General features: G+C 42.2%; 1 protein-coding gene across 1 annotated transcript; it reads right to left on the bottom strand.

Annotated features, from left to right (window-relative positions):
- Window positions 1–4,155: 4,155 nt before the first annotated feature.
- On the bottom strand, window positions 4,156–20,232 carry LOC121281500 (POU domain, class 5, transcription factor 3-like). The gene is made up of 5 exons (XM_041194443.1): window positions 19,561–20,232; window positions 18,815–18,926; window positions 10,382–10,512; window positions 9,071–9,235; window positions 4,156–4,401 (listed from the first exon to the last, which is right to left on the bottom strand). Exons 1-5 carry the CDS (start codon window positions 20,230–20,232, stop codon window positions 4,156–4,158), a joined length of 1,326 nt encoding a protein of 441 aa, XP_041050377.1.
- Between the last annotated feature and the right edge of the window lie 1,250 nt (window positions 20,233–21,482).

Below are 21,482 nucleotides of genomic sequence, written 5' to 3'. Positions count from 1 at the left end.
TGTTGACATCGGCAGATTTGATCAAAAGTGCTCTTTGGGGGAAAGTGGTGGTGGTGGAGGGTGTATGGCTGATGCTTTCAAGGGAACAACTTGATAGTTTATCCTGCATAGTGAACTCACTTCAAGAGGCAACCCTGCATCTTTACTGCACTACTACAGCTCAAAAGTAGTTAAACTGTCATGTCAAGGAATACCTGCATAAGGCCTTGAAATGATCACCAGTTACTATAGATGGAGCATGGTCTTGATTAAAAACAGGCATCTCCCACACATTTGTGCACCTAAAAGTGTTGCTGCACTTTGGTCAGATCCATCATTGAGTTTGATCAGTACAGCAACCCCTTCAGCCCAATGCATTCACTGAAAAGTTTGTGATCAAATTAGCAAAGTTGAACATCGAAAACTAGCTCCCATCCAGTACGTTAAGTGTTAAAATGGGTTAGCACGGCACTAAAATCCAGTATCTGGTATCTCTACAAGATTCACTGTCATTACCCAGTTGTACCCAGTTTACATTTAGTGTAATTGCCCAATGGAGAGTTCTCTATTTTCAAACCAAACAATTTCTGCTGCACCACAGGTTAACTTGAAGATCCACAGCTCCTTTTGGGAGGTAAGATTTACCCTCTTCACCCACACTTCAACCTGGTCCAGTGCCCTCCATCACCTACTTTGCCTCACCAACCAACTTACCTCACTCATCACCCAATGATCAAACTCCCATATCTGGTTTCAGCACCACCCACAGCATCATATAAATCACAGCGGATTCAAGTCACAGTCACCCAGGCAATGACAATCATGATGCACGTATCAGTATTTGACATGATCAATCCATGGATCGTCCTTATTTCATTCAACTCAATGTTCCAACATAGGACGGAATTTTATGGCCCCTCCTGCCGGAGGATTTTTCGGTCCCAAAGTCAATAGACTTTTGAACAGCTCACTGAACTTTACAGCCCCACTCCCACCTCAATGGGGCCATAACATTCCACCCATGGTTTCTTGCTCCACCTCCCTTGCACCGCCAAGGTTAATCAGAATAGTTCCATTCCTCTTGGGTAAGAGTTGAAGAGGAAGGAAGGTCATCATCACTTACATGCTGCCCCTTGTCAAGACTGTCTTCAGGTGAAGACCAGGTTCTTCAAATTCTACACTGATAGTACTCTGCTCTGCCATCATTCAACCCTACAAAACCAACTCCATAGCTGCTGCAGTGCAGTCAGATTGCCTGTCCATCAAGTCAGTGTAGAAGACTTCGAAAACTTCCCAAAGATACTTGAAAATCAAGGGGGGAAAAGGAGAAAGGAAGTCAAAACACAATCACCATCCCCAGGGCAAAAGGTGCTCAGTAAACTATTAAACCCAAGGGCTAATTAGTCCTAGGGTCTTAAAAGAAGTGACTGCAGAGATGGTAGAGGCATTGGTTATAATCTTACAAAATTCCTTAGATTCTCTAAGGGTCCCAGCAGATTGGAAAACAGCAAATGTAACACCCTTATTTGATAGGGAGGCAAAGCAGGAAACAATAGGCCAGTTAGCCTAACATCTGTCATTGGGAAATTGCTAGAATCTATTATTAAGGAGGTTGTAGCAGGGTACTCAGAAAATCAGAAGGGATCAGGCAGAGTCATCATGGTTTTGTGAAAAAGAAATAATGTTTTAAGAGTTTTTTGAGGAAGTAACAAGGTGGATAAAGGGGAACCTGTAGATGTGGTGTGATTTCCAAAAGGCATCTGACAAGGTGCCACACCAAAGGTTACACAAAACAAGAGCAAAAAGTATGGGTGTAACATATTAGCATGAATAAAGGATTGGCTAACCAAGATAAAACAGTCAGGATAAATGGGTCAATTTCAGGTTGGCAGTCGGTAACTAGTGGAGTGCCACAGGGATCAGTGCTGAGGCCTCAACTATTTACAATCTGTATCAATGGCTTGGATGAAGGGACTGAATGTATGGTAGCTAAATTTGTTGATGACACCAAGATAGGTAGGAAATTAAGTTGTCAAGAGAAGGTAGGGAGTCTGCAAAGGGATACAGACAGCTTAAGTGAGTGGACAAAAGTTTGAAAGATGGTAGTATGTGAGAAAATGTGAACTTATCCACTTGGTAGGAAGAATAGAAAAACAGTATATTATTAAATGGAGAGATTGCAGAACTTGTAGTGGGATCTGGGTGTTCTGGTACAAGAGTCAGTGTTAGTATGCAGGTACAGCAAGTAATGAGGATGGTAAATGGAACAGTGTCATTTATTGCAAGGGGAATGGATTATAAAAATAAGGAATTTTTACTGTAGCTGTACAGGGCATTGGCGAGACTACATCTTTAGAACTGTGTGCAGTTTTGCTCTCCCAATTTGAAAAAAAATATACAATTGTGTTGGAAGCATTTCAGAGAAGGTTCACTTGATTCGTTCCTGGGATGAAGGGCGTATCTTATGAAGAAAGGTTGAATAGGTGGGCCAATAACCATTAGAATTTAGAAGAATGAGGGGTGATCTAATTGAAATACAAGATCCTGAGGGGGACTTCAGAGGGTGGATACCAGTTGTTTCCTCATGTGGGGGAGAGCTTTTTTTAAGCAAGATGTAGAAAGTCCTACAAGAGGGAGCAGTGCTGGACCTAGATAACCAGAACTAGGGGACAGAGTTTAAGTAAAATGGTCTCTTAAAAGATTGAGATTCTTTTGTCTGAGAGTCATTAGTCTGTGGAATTCTCTTCCCCAGAAAGCAGTGGAGGTAGGTTATTAAATATATACAAGGCTAAGTTAGATAAATTTTTGATAGACAAGGGAGTCAATGGTTATGGGAGCAGACAGAAAAGTGATGTTGCGAGCAACCAGATCAGCCATGATCTTATTGAATGGAGGAGGTGGGGAGGGAACACACTCCAAGGGCTGAATGGCCAGCTCATGCTCTTAAGTCTGATGTTCCTAAGACATGGGCAAGCAGGAACTTGCTCCAAGAGATCCTACCAAGACTAAATCCATCTTGTTCAATTCCTGAAGGCTATATATCCAAACCTCTTACCATCACCAAAGGCTTCATTCAGGCTGAGCCAAGCAGTGCAGGCCTCCATATCAAAGTCACTTGACTTACACTTCAGCCCTTTACACGACTACAGAAGCATTCATCTCCAGACTCCTCCTCCAGACCTTCTCAATGGCTTAGAGCTTTACTAAAGCCAATATGTTCAGAATCTCTATGCCCACATCCCCCTGCCAATCCTAGTCTCAATGGTCCTCACTGGCTCTCCATCTCAATACACAGAATTCACTAATCCAGATCCTGACATGACCTCACATGGCTCAGCCCATGCACTTTGAGAAGAGCAGGGGCGGTTAGTGTAAGGACCAGAGACACTTTAGTGGTTCAGTCCCACCTGGAGAACTCAGTAGACCCACTGCCTTGCCAACAAACTACAAGACTTCAAAAGGGACAACTTAAAACCTCCCCAACAATCTCTTAATATTGACACAGCACCAGGTTCCCCTCTACAAAGCTGTGCAACACAGATGCGGAGCTCTAGGAACCCAAGCAGAAATGGTCAAAAACATCATGTACACGAAACAATGTACCATCAGATGTTAAAGCGGACACTGCACTTGCACAATTCAGCAATCCTCTGTGAAAGACTGAAGCTAGTTTCAGACAAATTCATGCACCTACAACAGATTTATTTAGGCTGAGTCTTTCGTTCTGGATGGCGCACCACCTGAAGGAACACTCATCACCAAATGGCTCAATATGACTAGGCTGTTTCAAGCAAATGTTATAATTACCGTATTAATATATTCAGATACATCTTTCATGAAAAGATTACTAGAACTAGAGGAGAGAATATTTTACATTGCAAAACATTCAGTACATTAAAGCTACAAACTATTTCAATAAGTTAGAAAATTCCCATTAAATATTTCTCAAAAAGAATGGGCCAAGTTTCCAATCCCATTTATAATCAGAGTTGGGGAAAGGGAGACGGAAGAATTTGAGAAGGGACAGAAGGCAACATTGATATTTAGTATCGAACCAAACCCTCACCTACTTCCTACATCCGAGATAGTTTAGAGACAATCAGCCATGTTCTACCAACTTATATCATTAGAATTAAGTCTTTGTACTCAGGTTCATAGAAAGCCACAGATGATCCTCTAACTGGTGTGATTGCCCATGGAGACAGAAGGGTGCAGAGCTTGAGGGAAGGGAGACATGTACATAGGAGGTGGCACCATAGCTGCACTGTATCCTTGGGTTACTATGGGGTCAGGCAGCATCAGAGCACTGGGAGACATGTGAAGTGGGCTCCCTTCATGGATTTGTACATCATTCTCTTCCATACAAGGGAGGGTCATCCTTTTCCCCTTTTGTCTTCTATTGCAAAACCAAACTCTGATCACCTACAGAAAAGATAGAAAACTTCAGTTTTTGTTATCTGCCAGCCACATGCAACCTATTCCGGACAACTTAAACTTATGCCCAGCAAGAAAACCATTTCTACATGGACCATTTAATACCCTCTTTCCCTCCCCATTTTATCTTCTGCTCTGAAAGAAAATCCTTCTCCATTGCCACCATAATTATTCACTTGTTTACTGGAGCAGAAACTTCCAAGATGAAGAGAAGACAGATTTGCATTTATAAAGCACTTTTCATGGCCTCCAGGCATCTCAAAAGCCAAAGAAGTGTTGTCATTGTTGTAATGTGGCAAAATAACATTGTAGGTGTTTAAATCCAGCCATTAACTACCAATTTTCTGCTGAGAGTTTAATTTGATTTTTGAGCAAATGTAGTCATTTCTTGGAATTTGTGGGAGGTTAACACTGAGCTCCTGTTTTTGCAAGGCTAATGGTGCAACCCACCCAAAAATTTGTGGTGATTCACAACTCAGGGTGCATCTCCTCCTCGCCATAAGTTGCTCCTTTTTCCATTACATATTTTTATATAAGTACACCATGTGTGTGCACTAAACTCACATTTTCCCTGCAAATACTGGGCCATTGGTCCATCTTATCTGGCTACAGGTGTGTTGCTAGAAGACTGCTAACATTGCACCATTGTTTGAAAAAGGTAGAAAAGGGATAGGCTGAATAAATGCAGACCAGTCAGCTTAACCTGGTGGTGGGCAGATCATTGGGGAAAAAAAAATTCAGAGGGGCCCATATAAAATCGCTATTTAGTAAAGGCATCAATTTCTGATAAATCAGAGTCAGTCAGCATGGGTTTGTTAAGGAAAGATTGTGCCTAGCTTGATTAAATTTTTTTTGTAAAGGTAACAAGGAGGGTTGGTGAAGGCAGTGTGCTTGATGCAGTCTACATGGGATTTTGGCAAAGCTTTTGACAAGGTTCCACATGACAGACTGGTAAATTTTAAAAACTCATGGGGTCCAAGGAAAAGTGGCAAGTTGGACTCAAAATTGACTCAGTGGCAGGAAGCAAAAAGGTTATGGTTGATGGGTGTTTTTGTGGTTGGAAGGCTGTTTCCAGCAAGGTTCCACAGGGCTCAGCACTAGGTCCTTTGTTGTTCATGGATTATACCAACGATTCAGACAAATGTAGGCAGCATAATTTAGTTTACAGATGGTACAAAAATTGGTTGCATGGTTGATAGTGAGAAACAAAACTGTAACAGCAGGAAGATTTCATTGGACTTGTCAGGCGAGCAGAAGAGTGGCAAATAAGTAAGAGAAAGTGCATTTTGAGAGAGCAAATATGGCTGTGGAACACAATAACGGTAGGATACTGAGAAGTGTAAAAGAATAGAGGAAACTCAGTGTATGTCCATAGATCTCTGATCTATGTACATGTAGATAATGTAGTCAAGATAACATTTGGGATATTTGCCTTTATTGGCCAAGACAAGAGTATATGGGCCCCTCTGAATTTTTTTTTCCCCAATGATCTGCCCACCACCAGGTTAAGCTGACTGGTCTGCATTTATTCAGCCTATCCCTTTTCTACCTTTTTCAAACAATGGTGCAATGTTAGCAGTCTTCTAGCAACACACCTGTAGCCAGATAAGATGGACCAATGGCCCAGTATTTGCAGGGAAAATGTGAGTTTAGTGCACACACATGGTGTACTTATATAAAAATATGTAATGGAAAAAGGAGTGAGGTGATGCTAGAATATATAAAACACTAGTTAGGCCACAGCTAGAGTACTGCGTACAATTCTGGTCACTCCATTGCAGACAGGATGTGATTGCACTCATGGGCAGACAGATTTAAGAGGATGTTGCCAGGACTGAGTTTTGAGGAAAGATTGGATAGACTGGAATTGTTTTCTTTGAAACAGGGGAGGTTGAGGGGAGATTTAATTGAGTATCAAAATAAGGGGCCTAGACAGATGGATAGGGCGGACCTATTTCAGTTAAGAAATGAATAACCAGGGGGCAGAGATTTAATACATAAAAGGATTATAGTAGCCGAGGAATATTTTTTTCTAACCCAGGTGGTGATGGGATTTGAACTTGTGTCTGAAAAAGGATAATAGAAGCAGAAACCTTCATCGCATTTTAAAAATCCTTGCAAATGGACTTGAGGTGCCACAATCTGCAGGGATACAGACTAACAACTGGAAGGCAGGATTAGGCTGGATAGCATGAGCATAGCATGGTGCTGTGTGAATTCAGGAGTGCAACGGTCAAAGCATTCAGCACATGGAAGAAACAAATATAAACAACACTAAACAAAAAGATCTGGGGGTATAGAAACAGACCAAATAAGATTTCAGCTAAAATTCAAAAAGAAAAGGAGCACAAAAGTGTGAAAAATCAGTACATGATATCAATTTGGCTACATTTCGAGTACAAGAGCCATTTCAGAAAGAATATTCAAAGAACAGTGCAACAGAATTCATAGATATTAACAAGGGAGAAAAACTGATGCAACTTGGGAAAGGGAAAAGAAAACCAAAATCACAATTAAAAGGGAAACTTAAGCTTTAGAAGAATGAAAGTGAATTGAAATTTCCACTATTCATTAAACTGGTGGAAAAAGGAACAAGCTAAGCAATTAGAGTATAGAAGTTAACAATTTGAAAGGTTTTCTTCATGCAAAAAAGTTTCATTAGAAATTGAAACAAAGTCAAAAGTGGCCATTGATGCAAAGCCAAGTTCGCATTTAAGAGGGTGTTAATACTCAAGGGTACAAGGCATAGATAGGGTGCAGTTATCAGGAGGTACAGGCACAAGGACTCCCCTCCTATGCTCAAGCTTCTCGTTTCTGAAAGAAAAAAGTGCATTTGACTGCATTTCCTTGTGTCTCATACTTCCAGAGTACCGACAATACATCTCCTATAGTCACTCCCAGAGAAAGATACCAGCCCCACAATATCTGCAGCTTAACACCCTCCACAGCCAAAAAAGATCAATCAGGCATAACTGTTCCCCTTGAATTACCCCACACTTTCCTGGGAAATTGCGATCTGCACTCAAGTTCACATTTTGCTTTGCCCTCTGTCTTTGCAAACCACCACCTACCCCCTAAGCTCCCTTTCCTCTTCAAACTCCCTGAATGAGTTGTCACCACCCAAATCCCTGCCCCTCTCTCCCAGAACTCCATGTTTGAAGTCCTCTAACCCAGTTTCCATTCCTTCCCTAACACTAATATAGCCTTTAGCCAAAATCAAAAATGAAATCCTTTGTCTGTGGTAAACTATCCCTCCTCACCCTTCTCTAGCAAACTGTAGCCTTTCTTGACATTTGACTATACAACCCTGCTTCTACCCCAATTCCATCCAGATAGATAAGACTGCACTCGCCTCTTTACATTTTCATCAAGTCATAACCAGAGACTTACTCAGAATGGCTTCTCTTCCCACTCCTACACCATAACCTTCTAGATTCCCCCAAAACTCTACCCTTGGGGCCCCTGTTTTTCATCTAAGTGCTGGCCCTCAGTGACATTTAAAAACACATCAGATTCCACATGATAAGACAGACTTGCATTTGTATAGGACCTTTCACCACCTCAGGATGTCCCAAAGTGTTTTAGTGTTACATTCAGGGAAGAGATGTGGGATAATTTCTCCTTCTTCCACCTCTCGACTGACTGCAACAAACAGCATTTTGCAGGAGTGTTTTATTCCCTTGAGCGCTGTGACATTAAAAAGGAAACAGACTTTCTTATAGGTTTAAATAAAAGGAAAGGATGAATGCTTATTTATCACAAAACTTTGTATTTAAATGCAATAAATACTCCTCATCCACACGCACACACACACACACACATGAAAAGATGTAACATACGCTTAGATTTATTAAAAGGGTCAAAAATGTCACTTCCAGTATCAGTCCTCAACCTGGTAACCGAAAAGTTGCAGGCCTGAAAGATTCACTCTTGGTTCACTGAAGGAAGTTTCTGGCTTTTCCAGTCGAAGTTGTGTTCAAGCTCTGTAACGAATGAGCTGACTTTTGGCCATTCAAAAAAAAAAAATGCCAGTTAAAAATGTTTTTTTTTTAAATCACAAGCTCTCTTTTGTCATTAGGCCATGGTGTCAGAGCTCTCCATTGTCCACACAATGATTTGCTGTCATAAGCCATCATCACACATGAACATTCCATTTATGAATAACCTCCAAATGTCTGTATTTCCATCTTCCTAATATAGGCATAACAGCCACTGAAGTATTTTGGAAGCATTGTCACTCTAATGTAGCTCCCAGTCTGGCAATGCCTCAATTATAAAATTCTCATCCTTTTTAAGTTCTTCCACATCTCGACAAGCTCATCCAGCCCTTCAACACTCAGATCCCTGTGCACCTCTGGCCTCTTGCACATCTGATTCCTATCGCTCCACCACTGGCAACATTACCTTCAGCTGCTGCAATGCTAAACTTGGGAATTTCCTTCCTAAACCAATCCAGCACTCCCCTCCTTTAAGATGCCCCATGAAACCTTTGCTTTTGACCAAGATTTTGGTCAGCTGCCCCAAGACCTATGGTTCAGTGTCAAAATTTGTTTGACAATGTCCTCGAAGCACCTTATTTCTGTAAAAGGCACTATATAAATGCAAGCTGTTGGCAATCCAGTGATGCTGACCATTAAAAAGGTGCAGAACCACTCACCTCTTTGTCTAATCGGAGGTCGTCAGCAATCTGGGAGATTTCTTCACTGGTGGGCTTGGGACATTTCATGAAGTAGGTCTCCAAGTTTCTCTTCACACCATTCTCAATGCTGGTTCTCCTCTTCCGTTTCCTGGACTGATCCAGAACCTGCTCCATGTTACAAATCTTTATGGGAGGGGTGGGGGGAAAATAAGGATCAAATAGCAACCATTACATTTAGAACTTTTGAATGCAAGGACAAGAAAGGTAAACCTATGTTCATATCTTCCACAACTTTCCATATAGCCTGATGCAAGACTCCATTCACTTAAATCATTTACTTACACATATACCAACACCAAAAAGTCTTCCAAGGAACCACATCTGGTCTCTCGCCTCTAACATTGCAGCCACAGAACCAAAACTGGTGCAGCTATCAGGAGTGTGACCAAATTGGACAAAAGAAAATCAGATGTGCTCGAGTTCCAGTGATAAATAATGGGAAGGTCTGGTGGTTAAGTAAACTTGGATATATCAGAATTTAGGCTATTTTCATGGTGAGCTTTAGTTGTGGTCATCTCTTACCTTAGTGGATTCAAGGGTATAAAAATATTTACACATGGAAGTTTTATGTTCCAAGCATAAACCACAGCTCAAGTTACTGTAAACCTTTCCAGTCTAACATTTCACCAAACACATGACAGAAGAGATTCTCAAACTATCTCTGCATTAGTGTGACGTTCAAATACTTGTGATGGTTACTGAAGCACACAGACTAGGAAGATTCAGGGCCTCAGCCCAGTGAAACAGTTGGTGCTCCTGCCCACTTTGATTATGGGAACTTCACACATGGAAGACATCATTAAACAGCAGTGCAACCACCCTCCCCACTAAAATAGTTTCTGCAAAGTATCAACACTCACAGGGTACTCTGCCCACTTCAGACAGGCCCAGGAGGAGATAGTGTTGTAGTGGTAACATCACTACACTAGTAATCCAGGGGCAGACCACTGCTCTGGAAACACAGCAGCTGGTGGAATTGAAATTCAATTAATAAACTGAATTCAGTTAATAAATCTGGAATATGTAAAGCTAGTCTCAGTAATTGTGATGATGAAACTACCATCGATTGTCATAAAAACCTATCTAGCTCATTAATGTCCTTTTAAAGGAGGAAATCTGCCATCCTTACCTGGTCTGGCCTACATGCAACTCCAGACCCACAGCAATGTGGTTGACTCTTAACTCCCTCTGAAATGGTATAGCAAAGCCACTCAGTTCAAGGGCAATTGGGGATGGGCAACAAATGCTGGCCTTGCAATATACTCCTACCTCATGCAGGCTGCCATTGTTCTCTGCATCATTCAGCCAGCGCTGAAGTATTGGTTTCAGTTTGCACATGTTTTTGAAACTCAGCTGTAGTGCTTCAAACCTGCAGATTGTGGTCTGGCTGAACATCTTCCCTAAAACAGGAGAAAAATTTCATCAGTGAGCGTAAGTGAACAAATTGCTGTTTAAAAATAAAGGCAGAGGTGTTCACATCACAATTATCTTGGATGAGCAGGAAGCTAGTCATTCCCCTGCTGGACTATGTCGAGGCAGCAGCATCATATGGTCCTTTCACTGACAGTCCAGGTTTACAATGCAATAGTGAAATCATGTGCCAACCTGCAGGTTCAAAGAAGTATGCTAAACCACAGCAGATCCCATGTACACGTAGCCAGGCACTTCAGAACAGTCCAAGCTCAATGGAAGAAGGCAAGCAAGAAAGCACAGAAACCTGAGCCAGTTTTACATACCAGGTGTGTGTGCACGTGTTACTATGTGCATGTGCTGTTGGTGCTGAGCTGTTATAATCAGCCTGAGTACTCTCTGATTTGGACCAAGGGGCAGAAGAGATTCCTCTCCTAATTGTTATCCCTCCACTTCTGCAATTTTATGTGGGGATGTCAGGTGAGGGCCCACTAACAGAGACCAAACAACCTCATCACACCTTACAGCGGAACGCGGAACTAGAGTAGGCCATATGGCTCCTGACCTGCCTTTCAATAAAACCGATCTTCAACCTCAATTCCATGTTCCTTTGAGCCCCTTAAAAAGAGTCCAAAAATCTAATGACTCTCAGCCCTGAATATACTCAACAACAATATTCTCAACTTTGGATCCTCAGTGAAGAAATTTCTCTTACTCTCAGTCCTAAATGGCCAACCTCTTACCCTAAGTTTATGCCCCCTTGTTCTTTTCTCTCCAACCAGGAAAATAGCCCCTCAGCATCTATTCTGTTAAGCCCTCTCAGAATCTTATATCTTTCAATGAGGTCACCTCTCATTCTAAACTCCAGTGTGCGGGCCCATTCTACTCAATCTCTCCATACAGGACAACTTTATCTAGTGAACATTCGATGCACCCCCACCAAGGCAAGTATATCCTTCCCCAGTTAGAGATCAAAACTGTACACAGTATTCCAGGTGTAATCTCACCAAAACCCTGTACAATTGTAGCAAGACTTCCTTCCTCTTGTGTTCCAATCCCTTTGCAATAAAGGCCAACATACCATTTGCCTTGTACCCAAGGACACCCAAATTCTTTTCAACATCAAAATTTAGTTTCTCACCATTTAACATATACCTGTATTGCTTTTTATTCTTCTAAAAAAAGTGAATAATCTCTTTCCTCCACATATGTCACCAGCTTCACCTGCCTCCATCTGCTACCATCAGCCACCTTCTTGCCCACTTAACCTGTCCATATCCCTTAGCAGCCTCTGCATTCTACCCACAGCTCACATTCCCACCTAGCTATGTATCATCAGCAAACTTGGATACATTACTCTAACTCTTCACCCAAACCATTGATAGATTGCAAGTAGCTACGGTCTCAATACTGATCCTTACAACACCCCATCATTCCCCATTTACTCCTGTTCTCTCTCCTTGCTCCAAACCTCTATCCATGCTAATATATTACCACAAACTCATGAACACTTATCCTGTGCAACAACATTTTGTGGCATCTTATCAAATGTCTATCGAGAAAGTATACGATATCCACAGGTTCTCCTTTATCTATCCTGTCAGCGACATCCTCAAAAGAAAAACTGAATGGATTTGTCAAACAATTCCTCTTTCATAAAACCATATTGACTTTTCCCAGGCTCAGGATTTTCTAAGTTCCCTGCAACCACTTCCTTAACAATGGAATCCAACATTTTGCCAACAGCTGTCAAGCTAACCACCTTCTAGTTCCATTTTCTCTTCCCCTCCTTTCTCGAACAGGTGTTACATTTGCATTATCCAACCTGCTTAAAATCTAAGGGAACTTGGAAACTTGGACCCAATACATCCACCATCTCCATAGCTCTCTCTTTTAGATCCCCAGAATTTAGGCCATTAAGGTCCAGGAATTTTTGGCTTTCAGTCCCATTCCGTTCTCCTGTGTTTTCATCACTAATATTAAACACTTCCAATTTCCTCACTCATTGACTCTTGGATTCCCACTATTTGATACACATCTGTGGCTTCTATTGTGAAGACAGAAACAAAATATTTGTTCAACATCGCTGCCATTTCCTGATTCTGCATTCTCCTGTCTCAATCTCTATGGCAATGGTTCTCAAAACTGGGGTCCACAGAGACCTACCAGTTAAGTCTGTGATGTAGGGAAGGGAATATGGCTGGGTAGGGTGGTCAAAAAAATACCGTAAGTGACAGAGGTGTGTTTTTCCTATGTTCCTGCTTCACACCCACTCCTCCAGTTCCCCATTTTGTTAATTTAATTTGTCCTGTCTATATGAAGATTTCCTATCTTGGCATTGCTTGTTTTCTGCCCAACAGTGCAGCTACTTTTAGGGGCCCTCTAACTCAGCTCTCACCAGTGCTTTCCATGCCCTGTCAGCTCTTTAGTTCCACTTTCTGACCTGTCAAACTAAAATTCTTCTTTACTACTGTTCTTGTATCAGCCTTTATCAGGACTATTCATCCCACCCTCTTTCCATTTTGTCCATATTTTTGACACATCAAGTACCCAAATACTTAGTCCCCAACCTTGGTCGCTGTGCAATCACATCTGCAGTGCATTCAGCTTTGATCTCTTTGACCCTGTCAATTTGCACGTCGCTTGGGTAGTAATCCAGAGATTACAGCCTTTGAGGTTTGCTTATTTACTTGGAGCCCAACTCCCAAACTCCCTCAGCAGAACATCATTCCTACTACTTATATCATTAGTTCCTATGTGAATAACTGAATCCTCCCAGTCATGCTTGAAGCACTTTTCCAGTTACAAGAAGTCACGAACCCAGGAACTCAGCCAAAAATTTGGTCATGTTGTAATTGCATCCTCCCACTAGCGGTGGCGCAGCAGTATTTCCGTTGGCAGGGGATGTAGTTACAGCATAATACATTTACACATGCAGTTTCCAGTATAAAAACATCTGGACACATGACTTTAAATTGGGGACTGGATTAAGTCTGTACTCCTATCTAATTACCTCTGTCTTTTAAACCTGCTTCACCCAAGAACTATACTCGGACTTTACTTCAATAAATTACAATAAATTTTAGTAAACCATGAAATAAAGGTGCATGGTTCATTCAAAATCTTCTGCATAACATAATTGGCAAGGGTGCTCTGTGTTTTCCAGTATCTGTGAACGTTATGTACAAACAGCCAGTTTGCCAGGATGCGTTAACGTTTCACTTCACTTGAATTTACAGAAAGCCTTTGACTGTTGGCTGAGATGAGGGTTCGCAGAAGGGATAAAGAAAGTGACAGTAACTGGATGGAAAATTGGTTATTAAAAAAAAGGGAATTACAGAAACTTTTCTTAGGCTGGGAACTTTCCCTGTTTCGATTGAAAAGGACAAGTCCAGCCAGAAAAGCTGTTTGCTGAGATACTGAAATCATGCAGGGCTCATGGTAAGGGACAACATAGCCAGCTTCAGGTCTTCCAAGGTAATTAGGTCAATAAGTGGCAGTGTAATCCTTTTGTTGAATTTGGTAAAAGACTGGCAAAAACAAGGGAGCAAAACAAGCTGGTAGATACTGGGCAGGGCAACCCAACCTTCAGGAAGAGTAGGCCCCGATCTTCAGCGCACAACCAGTGAGTGCACCACAACCGTTTATAGATCTACAAACTAACTTTGACATGGGTGTAAGTTGCTTAATTGATTTTAAATGGGTCTTTCCTCATTCACTTCTACACATCACTCTCCCAATCACAAGTTACAACCTCAGGGCACCTCAAAGTGCTTTATAACCAATGAAGTACTTTTGAAGACAACATATGTCAGCAGGCTCAGGGCTGATGGTAGAACTTGGTGCAAGTTAGGTTAGGAAGAGCAGGGTTTTGAATGAATTCAAGTTTAGAGAGTGAAGATGAAAGGCCAGCCAGAAAGCTAAATCACAGAAACAAAAACAAAGCAATAGCGACACTCAGCAACTCTAGCAGCATCCGTAGAGAGAGAGAAAATAGAACCCACATTAATTCTGTTTCTCTCTCCACAGATGCTGCAGAAACAGTGCTTCCAGCACACTTTGGGTTTTTTTATACATAGTATTTTGCTTTCCTAATAGACGGTGTTAATGGAATAGGTCAGTCATGCAAACACTAAGTTCTAGCTTGTTTGCTTTTAAATACAATCAAATGATTGCATGAAAATTAATTTTTCCCCCCAATCGATGCAGATATTCATCCAGGGACTGTGAAATAGGTGGCTGGAGTAGCATTTAATCAGGGCAATCAAACCCATATTGCTTGTGCCACATTTGAACTGGAATTGCAATGGAACAGCACAACTTCAAACAAAAGACAAATAAATGGCAACTTGGCTCAGTTGATCATGCTCTTGCCACTGAAGAATCTTACGTGCAAGCTCCATTCAAGCTCTTTAAAGGAGTCACATATGCTGTAGATAAAGGGGAACTGGTGGATGTACTGTATTTTAGATTTCCAAAAGGCATTTGATGAAGAGCTACATCAAAGATTATTGCAGAAAATAAAAGCTCATGGTGTAGGGGGTAACATATTGGCATGGATAGAGGTTGGCTAGTTAACAGGAAGAGAGTTGGCATAGATGGGTCTTTTTCTGGTTAGCAGGATGTGGCGAGTGGCACGCCACAGGGATCAGTGCTGTGACCAAAGGAACAGTTGCTAAATTTGCTGACAACACAGATAGATAGGAAAATAAATTGTGAAGAGAACACAAGGTGGCACCAAGTGACACAGTTAGGTTAAGCAAGTGGGCAAAGATCTGGCAAATGTGAAATCGTTCATTTTGGCAGGAAGAATAAAAAAATTATCTAAATGGTGAGGGATTTCAGAACACCGATTCAGAGGAATCTGGGTGTCCTAATGCATGAATCACAAAATGTTAGTATGCAGTTCTGCAGGTAATTAGGAAAGCTAATAGAACGTTATCATTTATTGTGAGGGGAACTGAATACAAAAGTAGGGATGTTATGCTCCAGTTGTACCAGGCACTGGTGAGGCCACATCTAGGGTTTTGTGTACAGTACTGGTCACCTTAAAGAAAGATGTAAATGAGTTAGCAATTCAGAGAAGGTTTACTAGACTAACACCAGGAATGGGCAGGTTGTCCTATGAGGGAAGGCTGGACAGGTTAGGCTTGTATCCATCGGAGTTAAGAAGAGTAAGAGCCGACTTAATTGAAACCTTTAAGATCCTGAGGGGCCTTGACAAGGTGGATGTGGAGATGATGTTTCCTTTTGTGGGAGAATCTAGAACTAGGGGTCACTGTTTAAAAATAAGGGGGTGCTCACTTGAGACAGATGGAGAATTTTTTTCTGAGAGTCCATAGAGCTCTCTTCCTCAAAAGGCAGTGGAAGCAGAGTCTTTGAATATTTTTAAGGCAGAGCTAGATAGATTCTTGATTATCAAGGGATGAAAGGTTATCGGGGGCAGGCAGGAATGTGGGGTTGAGATTAAATTCAGATCAGCCATGATCTTATTGAATGGCAGAGCAGGCTCGAGGGGCCAAGTCACCTAATCCTCATTCGTATGTTCATACGTTCAAGCACTTTATCTTGGCTGACATTAGTACTTGGAGAACACTACATTGTCAGCTGCATCATTAAACAAAGGCCCTGTCTGTTCAGCTATAGATCCCACGGCACTCCAGTATTCAAAAAACTTTCACTAGTGCCCAACATCAAGTACCACCAAAAACATCTCTTTGCCATTTGTAGGACCGTCCTGGAAGCAAACTGTATGATTGTTCATGACTACAGCGATTGCACTTATGTTTTTAAGAATCATAGGATGGGCCATTTAGTTCAGTATCTGTGCCGCCTCTTAAGAGCTATTCAATTAATCTTTTGTCTCTGCCTTTTCTCCATAGGATGACACATTGCTGTCCACACCCTGCACCCCTCCCCCCTCAGCCCATTTAAGTATGTATCCAAGTTCTTTTGAAAATTGAGAATGAATATGCTTTCATCTAACTTTCAGGTAGTGTACTCCAGATTGTAACCCACTGTGGAGAAATAATCCTCACATCTCCTGATGCTTTTTGCCCTCTTGGTTACTGACCTTTTGCCATTGAATACAGCTTCTCCTTATTTACTCTCATCAAATCCTTTTTTGATTTTGAAGACCTTTATTAAATCTGTCATGCATCCCTACGCCAAGGGGAACACCAGCTTCTCTAGTCCTTGGATGTCAAGTGTGAGGAGCACCAACCACATGCCATGGCTCAACAAGTTGGAGAGGAAGAGGAAGGTCTCAGGCTCAGTTTCCAATTGGAAGAACAGAGGAGAAAAATAAATCTCAGTGCAGATCAATTTCCAACGACCCTCCCCTATTTGAACTAGATATCAGGCAAGGGGGTCAGGAGGCAGCGTGGTTCAGGTTGTACTCAGCAGACAAGTACAAAAGGCCATACTCTTTCAGGGCTTGCATTAATGGCCACCTGAGCAAGGAAGCAGAGATTTAGACAGCTGTGAAACCATTGTGCTAGTAGGGGTGTGAATACCTTCAGGATTGGAAAGAAGTGGACAATAAAAGATGAGAGATCCTGAACAGCAGCAAATTGGACACTGCATTTGCAATTATGCAGGTATCAATGGTCCCTCTTCTACATCACCATCTCTGGGGATAACATGAGCTATTGCATGTCACCAGCACAGAATCAGCAGCAATGATACAGTCATGGATCTCTTGTAGGTCATTTCACCATTTGAACATTAATACAATGCCAGTCCATTGTGAAGCCAAAAGGTTCCTAAGCATTTTGTCATCTTAACTTCAAAATATTCCTAAAATAAAAGCACCACTGCTCTACTCTTTCCCCATCGGTCCCAAAATGCTCATTGCTTGGGAAATAGAATGTTGTACATGCTTAACACCTGCACAGGCCTTCTTTGCATTAATTGGAGGTGGTTCAGGGTAACTCAGCTCAGCCATGTCTGGGCACTCAAATCAAATTGCAAGTCAGTGAGGCATCTTTATATTGCAGCTAGTAGCAATGTTTCATTTTGCTTCTGATTTTTGCAATTTACATTTATCTAACACCATTCACAATGAAAAATGCTGCAAGGCATTTCAAATGTGTAATCAGACAAAAATAGACACCCACAAGAGCAAAATAATGAGGTGGGCTTTAAGTAGAATCCTATAGAAGAGGGGGAGGTAATAACTTGCATTTATGCAGCATTTTTAATATGGTAACACACTCCAAGGTACTGCAAAGGAATGTAATCAGAGCCAGAGCCAAGCAGGTCAGAAAGCTGAGGTGAGCGGGAATTGGTGCAAGGTTGATACAGACAGAGTTTTGGATGAACTCGAGTTTATGGAGGGTAGAAGATGGGAGGTCAGCCTGGAGAGCAGTAGAAAGACTGCATCTGGAGGTAACAAAAGCATAGATAAGGGTTTCAGAAACAGATAGGCTGAAACAGTGGCAGAGGTGGAAGCAGGCAGTTTTAGTCATGGAGAGATTAGGAAGAGGGGAGGTGCTTTGGGACTGAATTCCTGAACATTGAGTCTAGGCAGATAAAGGCACAGTCAATATTGGTGGTAGGGGAGGTTGGGGACAAAAGGCAGGAATCTGAGGAATTAATAATTGGAGGGAGAGTGGAGATGGAGGGCCTGGAGGAGATTAGAAAGTGCTCAAGGTTTTGAATGAATTTAAATGAGGATCCAAATTTCAAATTGGAGGTTCTGGGGGACCAGGAGCCCAATGGTAAGTCAGTGAGGAAAGGGGTGATAGGTGAGCACAATTTGGTGTAGGACACAATACAGGAAGCAGAGTTTTAGATGTGAGAAACTCATAACGGGAGGCAAGCTTGCAAGAACACTGACATCTGCAATCCCACGCTCAACATTCGAATTTACGTTTTTCTCTCATGCTTTTCTTTCTGCTTCCCTCACCCAAAATAGGATTCTTACTTCGTTCTCTGTTCGAGATGAGAATCCTGCCACCAACTGCATCCTTCTTGAGGCATCAATATTTCTCAAGACAATTCTTTCACATTTATAGCAGGCTACACTAACTCACCTTCTTACAAAAATCACTGGCTCTAAGCAGTCACCATCCCAAAGTGAAAATGGGAAGTTCAAGGACATGTAGCTTATTTTAAACACCAGCTCTGGAGTCAAGCCATAAGCATTGCTCCCTGAAAACTGCATTGGTAATGTACCACATATCCTTAATAGGATTATAGCATTAGTGGTTTTAACATCAAATATCCCAATAAACATGCACCACTCCTTCAAAAAAGAAAAAAGGGACACCAGGCTGCCTGTTCACTCACCGTAGAGATTGCCCAAAGCTAGTCCAACATCAGCCTGTGTGAAACCAAGTGTAATCCTTTTGTGTTTCAGTTCTTTGGCAAATTGTTCCATTTTCTCTTTGGTGGGGTACTCCTTTTAAGCACAAAGAAGAAAAATAAAATTGCAGATCTGTTCATATGCCAAGAATTTTGAGTTAGTTGAAAAGTTGGGATATGCAAGCAAGGAACCAAAAGAATACAGTATCCAAATTGTAAACGTTGCTCAAGTTGAGTCCCCAGGACATATCCAAAGGGAAGCTTCCCATATAGATCAATTGTCTTTAAATATTAAAAAAGGCAATAATACAGTCAAATAAGACATCTCACACTGAACACAACCACAGCTTCCCATTGAGATTTCAGAAATACAGATTTAAAGTTTATTCGACCCTCTGGACAACCCCCTCAAATATGAAAACCTGGTACAGGAGCTGAAACAGCCCATAGAAACAGACCATTTTAAAAAGTTTGCCAAAGTTATAAAAGTTAAAAGACAGAATCAGTGACTTTGAGCAGGTAGGAGGTAAACCCAGACTTCATGGTTACTACTCCCAGCAAGCAGACCCCAGAGTAGCTCAGGAGAGTTTATAGATATTTAACACCCTGATATAGGAGAACATTTTGGCCTTATATACTGCACCCCAAGAAAGGGAAAAAAAATCTCAATTCTCAGACTCCGAGCAAAACTATGTTGTAAAACACCGGAACACTTCGAATTAAAAAGTTACCTCCTCGCTGTCGCTGGACTGTCCTTCCTCGCTGGTTGTCCCGGTAGAGCCCGTATTGGACTGGGCGGGTTGGCTGCTGTCGCTTTGCTGTGAGGGGCTGGGGTACATCTGTGGGGATGAAGGGAAGGTCCCGAATGCAGGGTAGGTCTGGCTGGGAAGCGGGGCAGAGGAGGAAGAGCTGGAGGTCGAGGTGGTTGAAGCGGCGAGGGCTGGCTGCCAAAAGGTGGTGCTCCATCGGTGGTTATAAGAAGGGGCTGGGGCAGTGGGCGAGCTGTACCTCCCGTCCTCGGGGTAGCCTTTAGATTCCTTCTCCGTTTTGATCTCTGGTCTGAGTAAGCCTCCAGTAGCAGACAGTTGGGAAGGATGCCCACTGTTGTGTCCGCTTCCATGGGCTGCGACTGAGTCAGTAGCAGTGAATGGATACCAGTAGCCAGAGTGGGGCATGGCTGCACAGTCTCCTAACTGAACTTCAGAATGGCCATATTCTCCTTTCAGGGGTGGGAAAGGGAAGAGATACTGAGTTGAGATACCATTGTAACCAGGTTTATAAAACTGGGGGCTCACATCTTGGACAACCCCATTCCCAAATGGCAACAGAGGATGTCTTTCTGGGGAATGGATTGACCGGGTCACACTAGTTCCTTGACCAGGGCTAATTGGCCGACCAGACATTCTTCAGGCGGTTAGTCCACACACACACACTACCTACCTACAGAAACCCATCATTGAAGAGGTCAAACCAAACCTCACAATTTGCAGCTAATTGACCCACGGGAGGGGGGGGGGGGGGGGGGGGGGGGGGCGGTGGAGAGGAGGGGAAGAGAGGTGGTGGTCGACTTGTCTGAGCAGTTTGATTGGATCAATGTGTCAATTGAAACCTTTTTATTGGCGCTGGATTGGGTGGAAGAGGTGTAAATGAACTTGATGCTTCTGTTGATCTTGGCTGGTGATTGACAATTGATGCAACGAAGGCAATTTCGTTTCCTTTTGAGGGCTGTTCGCTTCAGAATACAAACATAACCGGGCAGATTCTATAAATTGGTCAAAATTTAAACTGTGGGGCGACACTCGATGACTATCCACCACCCCCCGCCCCCAGGACCATTTGTATTAAAGTGGGTGGGGTATTCGTGCAGCATAAAGAACTCGAATTAACAGCAACATTGTAAATGAATTCTAGGACTTTAAAAACAAACAGAAAAGATCCTCATTGAAGGTAAACTTCAGGAAGTTAGGGGGAAAGGATCCACCACGTTCAGATCACGTTGTAATTTAAATTACTGCTGTTTTCCGAATGATAGCAACTCTATCTCATATCTCTTTCACTACTTTGGGAACTAAGCATTACATTCTTTTCTGAAGATCTTTCATATAGGTTGTCCTTATTACAGTGTTGCTATATTCTGACATCCATACCTTTAAGTCCCAAAGTAACATTTATAAGATCTCTCCCCATGTACAGAGAGCCTCACAGAAGGGCCAAAGCTCTCCCTTTTTTTTGAAATAGAATAGATAATGACATTCTGGTGAGAGAGATAGGATGGGTTGATTTATTTATTGATTTATTTATTGGCTGTCCTGTCAGCAGTAACAGTGGGGGGAGAAATCTGCAGTGGCTCAAGGACAATGAATGAAAGGCGCCGCCTGGCCATTGTGTGCGGTTCCAGCTCCGAGAGGCGGCGTTAATCCGCTGTACTTGTGGTCGAAAAGAGAATGGGGACTCCCGGTGCTTCACTTCCGAGGAGAACTTCGCCCCCCATTGCAGAGTCTTAGATCAGTCTCCACAAAACAACTTGAAAAAGGACTTCAAAACCGGTTTGCGACCTAGATGTACAGTGTCTCCACCCAGGAATTCTGGAAACATTCCCACTTACACAAAACGTTGAATTTTTTGTTTCTTGGCTTTTGTTTTTTTGCCCTCT

Source organism: Carcharodon carcharias, chromosome 8, assembly GCF_017639515.1.
Source record: "Carcharodon carcharias isolate sCarCar2 chromosome 8, sCarCar2.pri, whole genome shotgun sequence".
Taxonomy (NCBI): Eukaryota; Metazoa; Chordata; class Chondrichthyes; order Lamniformes; family Lamnidae; genus Carcharodon; species Carcharodon carcharias.
This window is presented reverse-complemented; position numbering and strand designations above follow the sequence as displayed.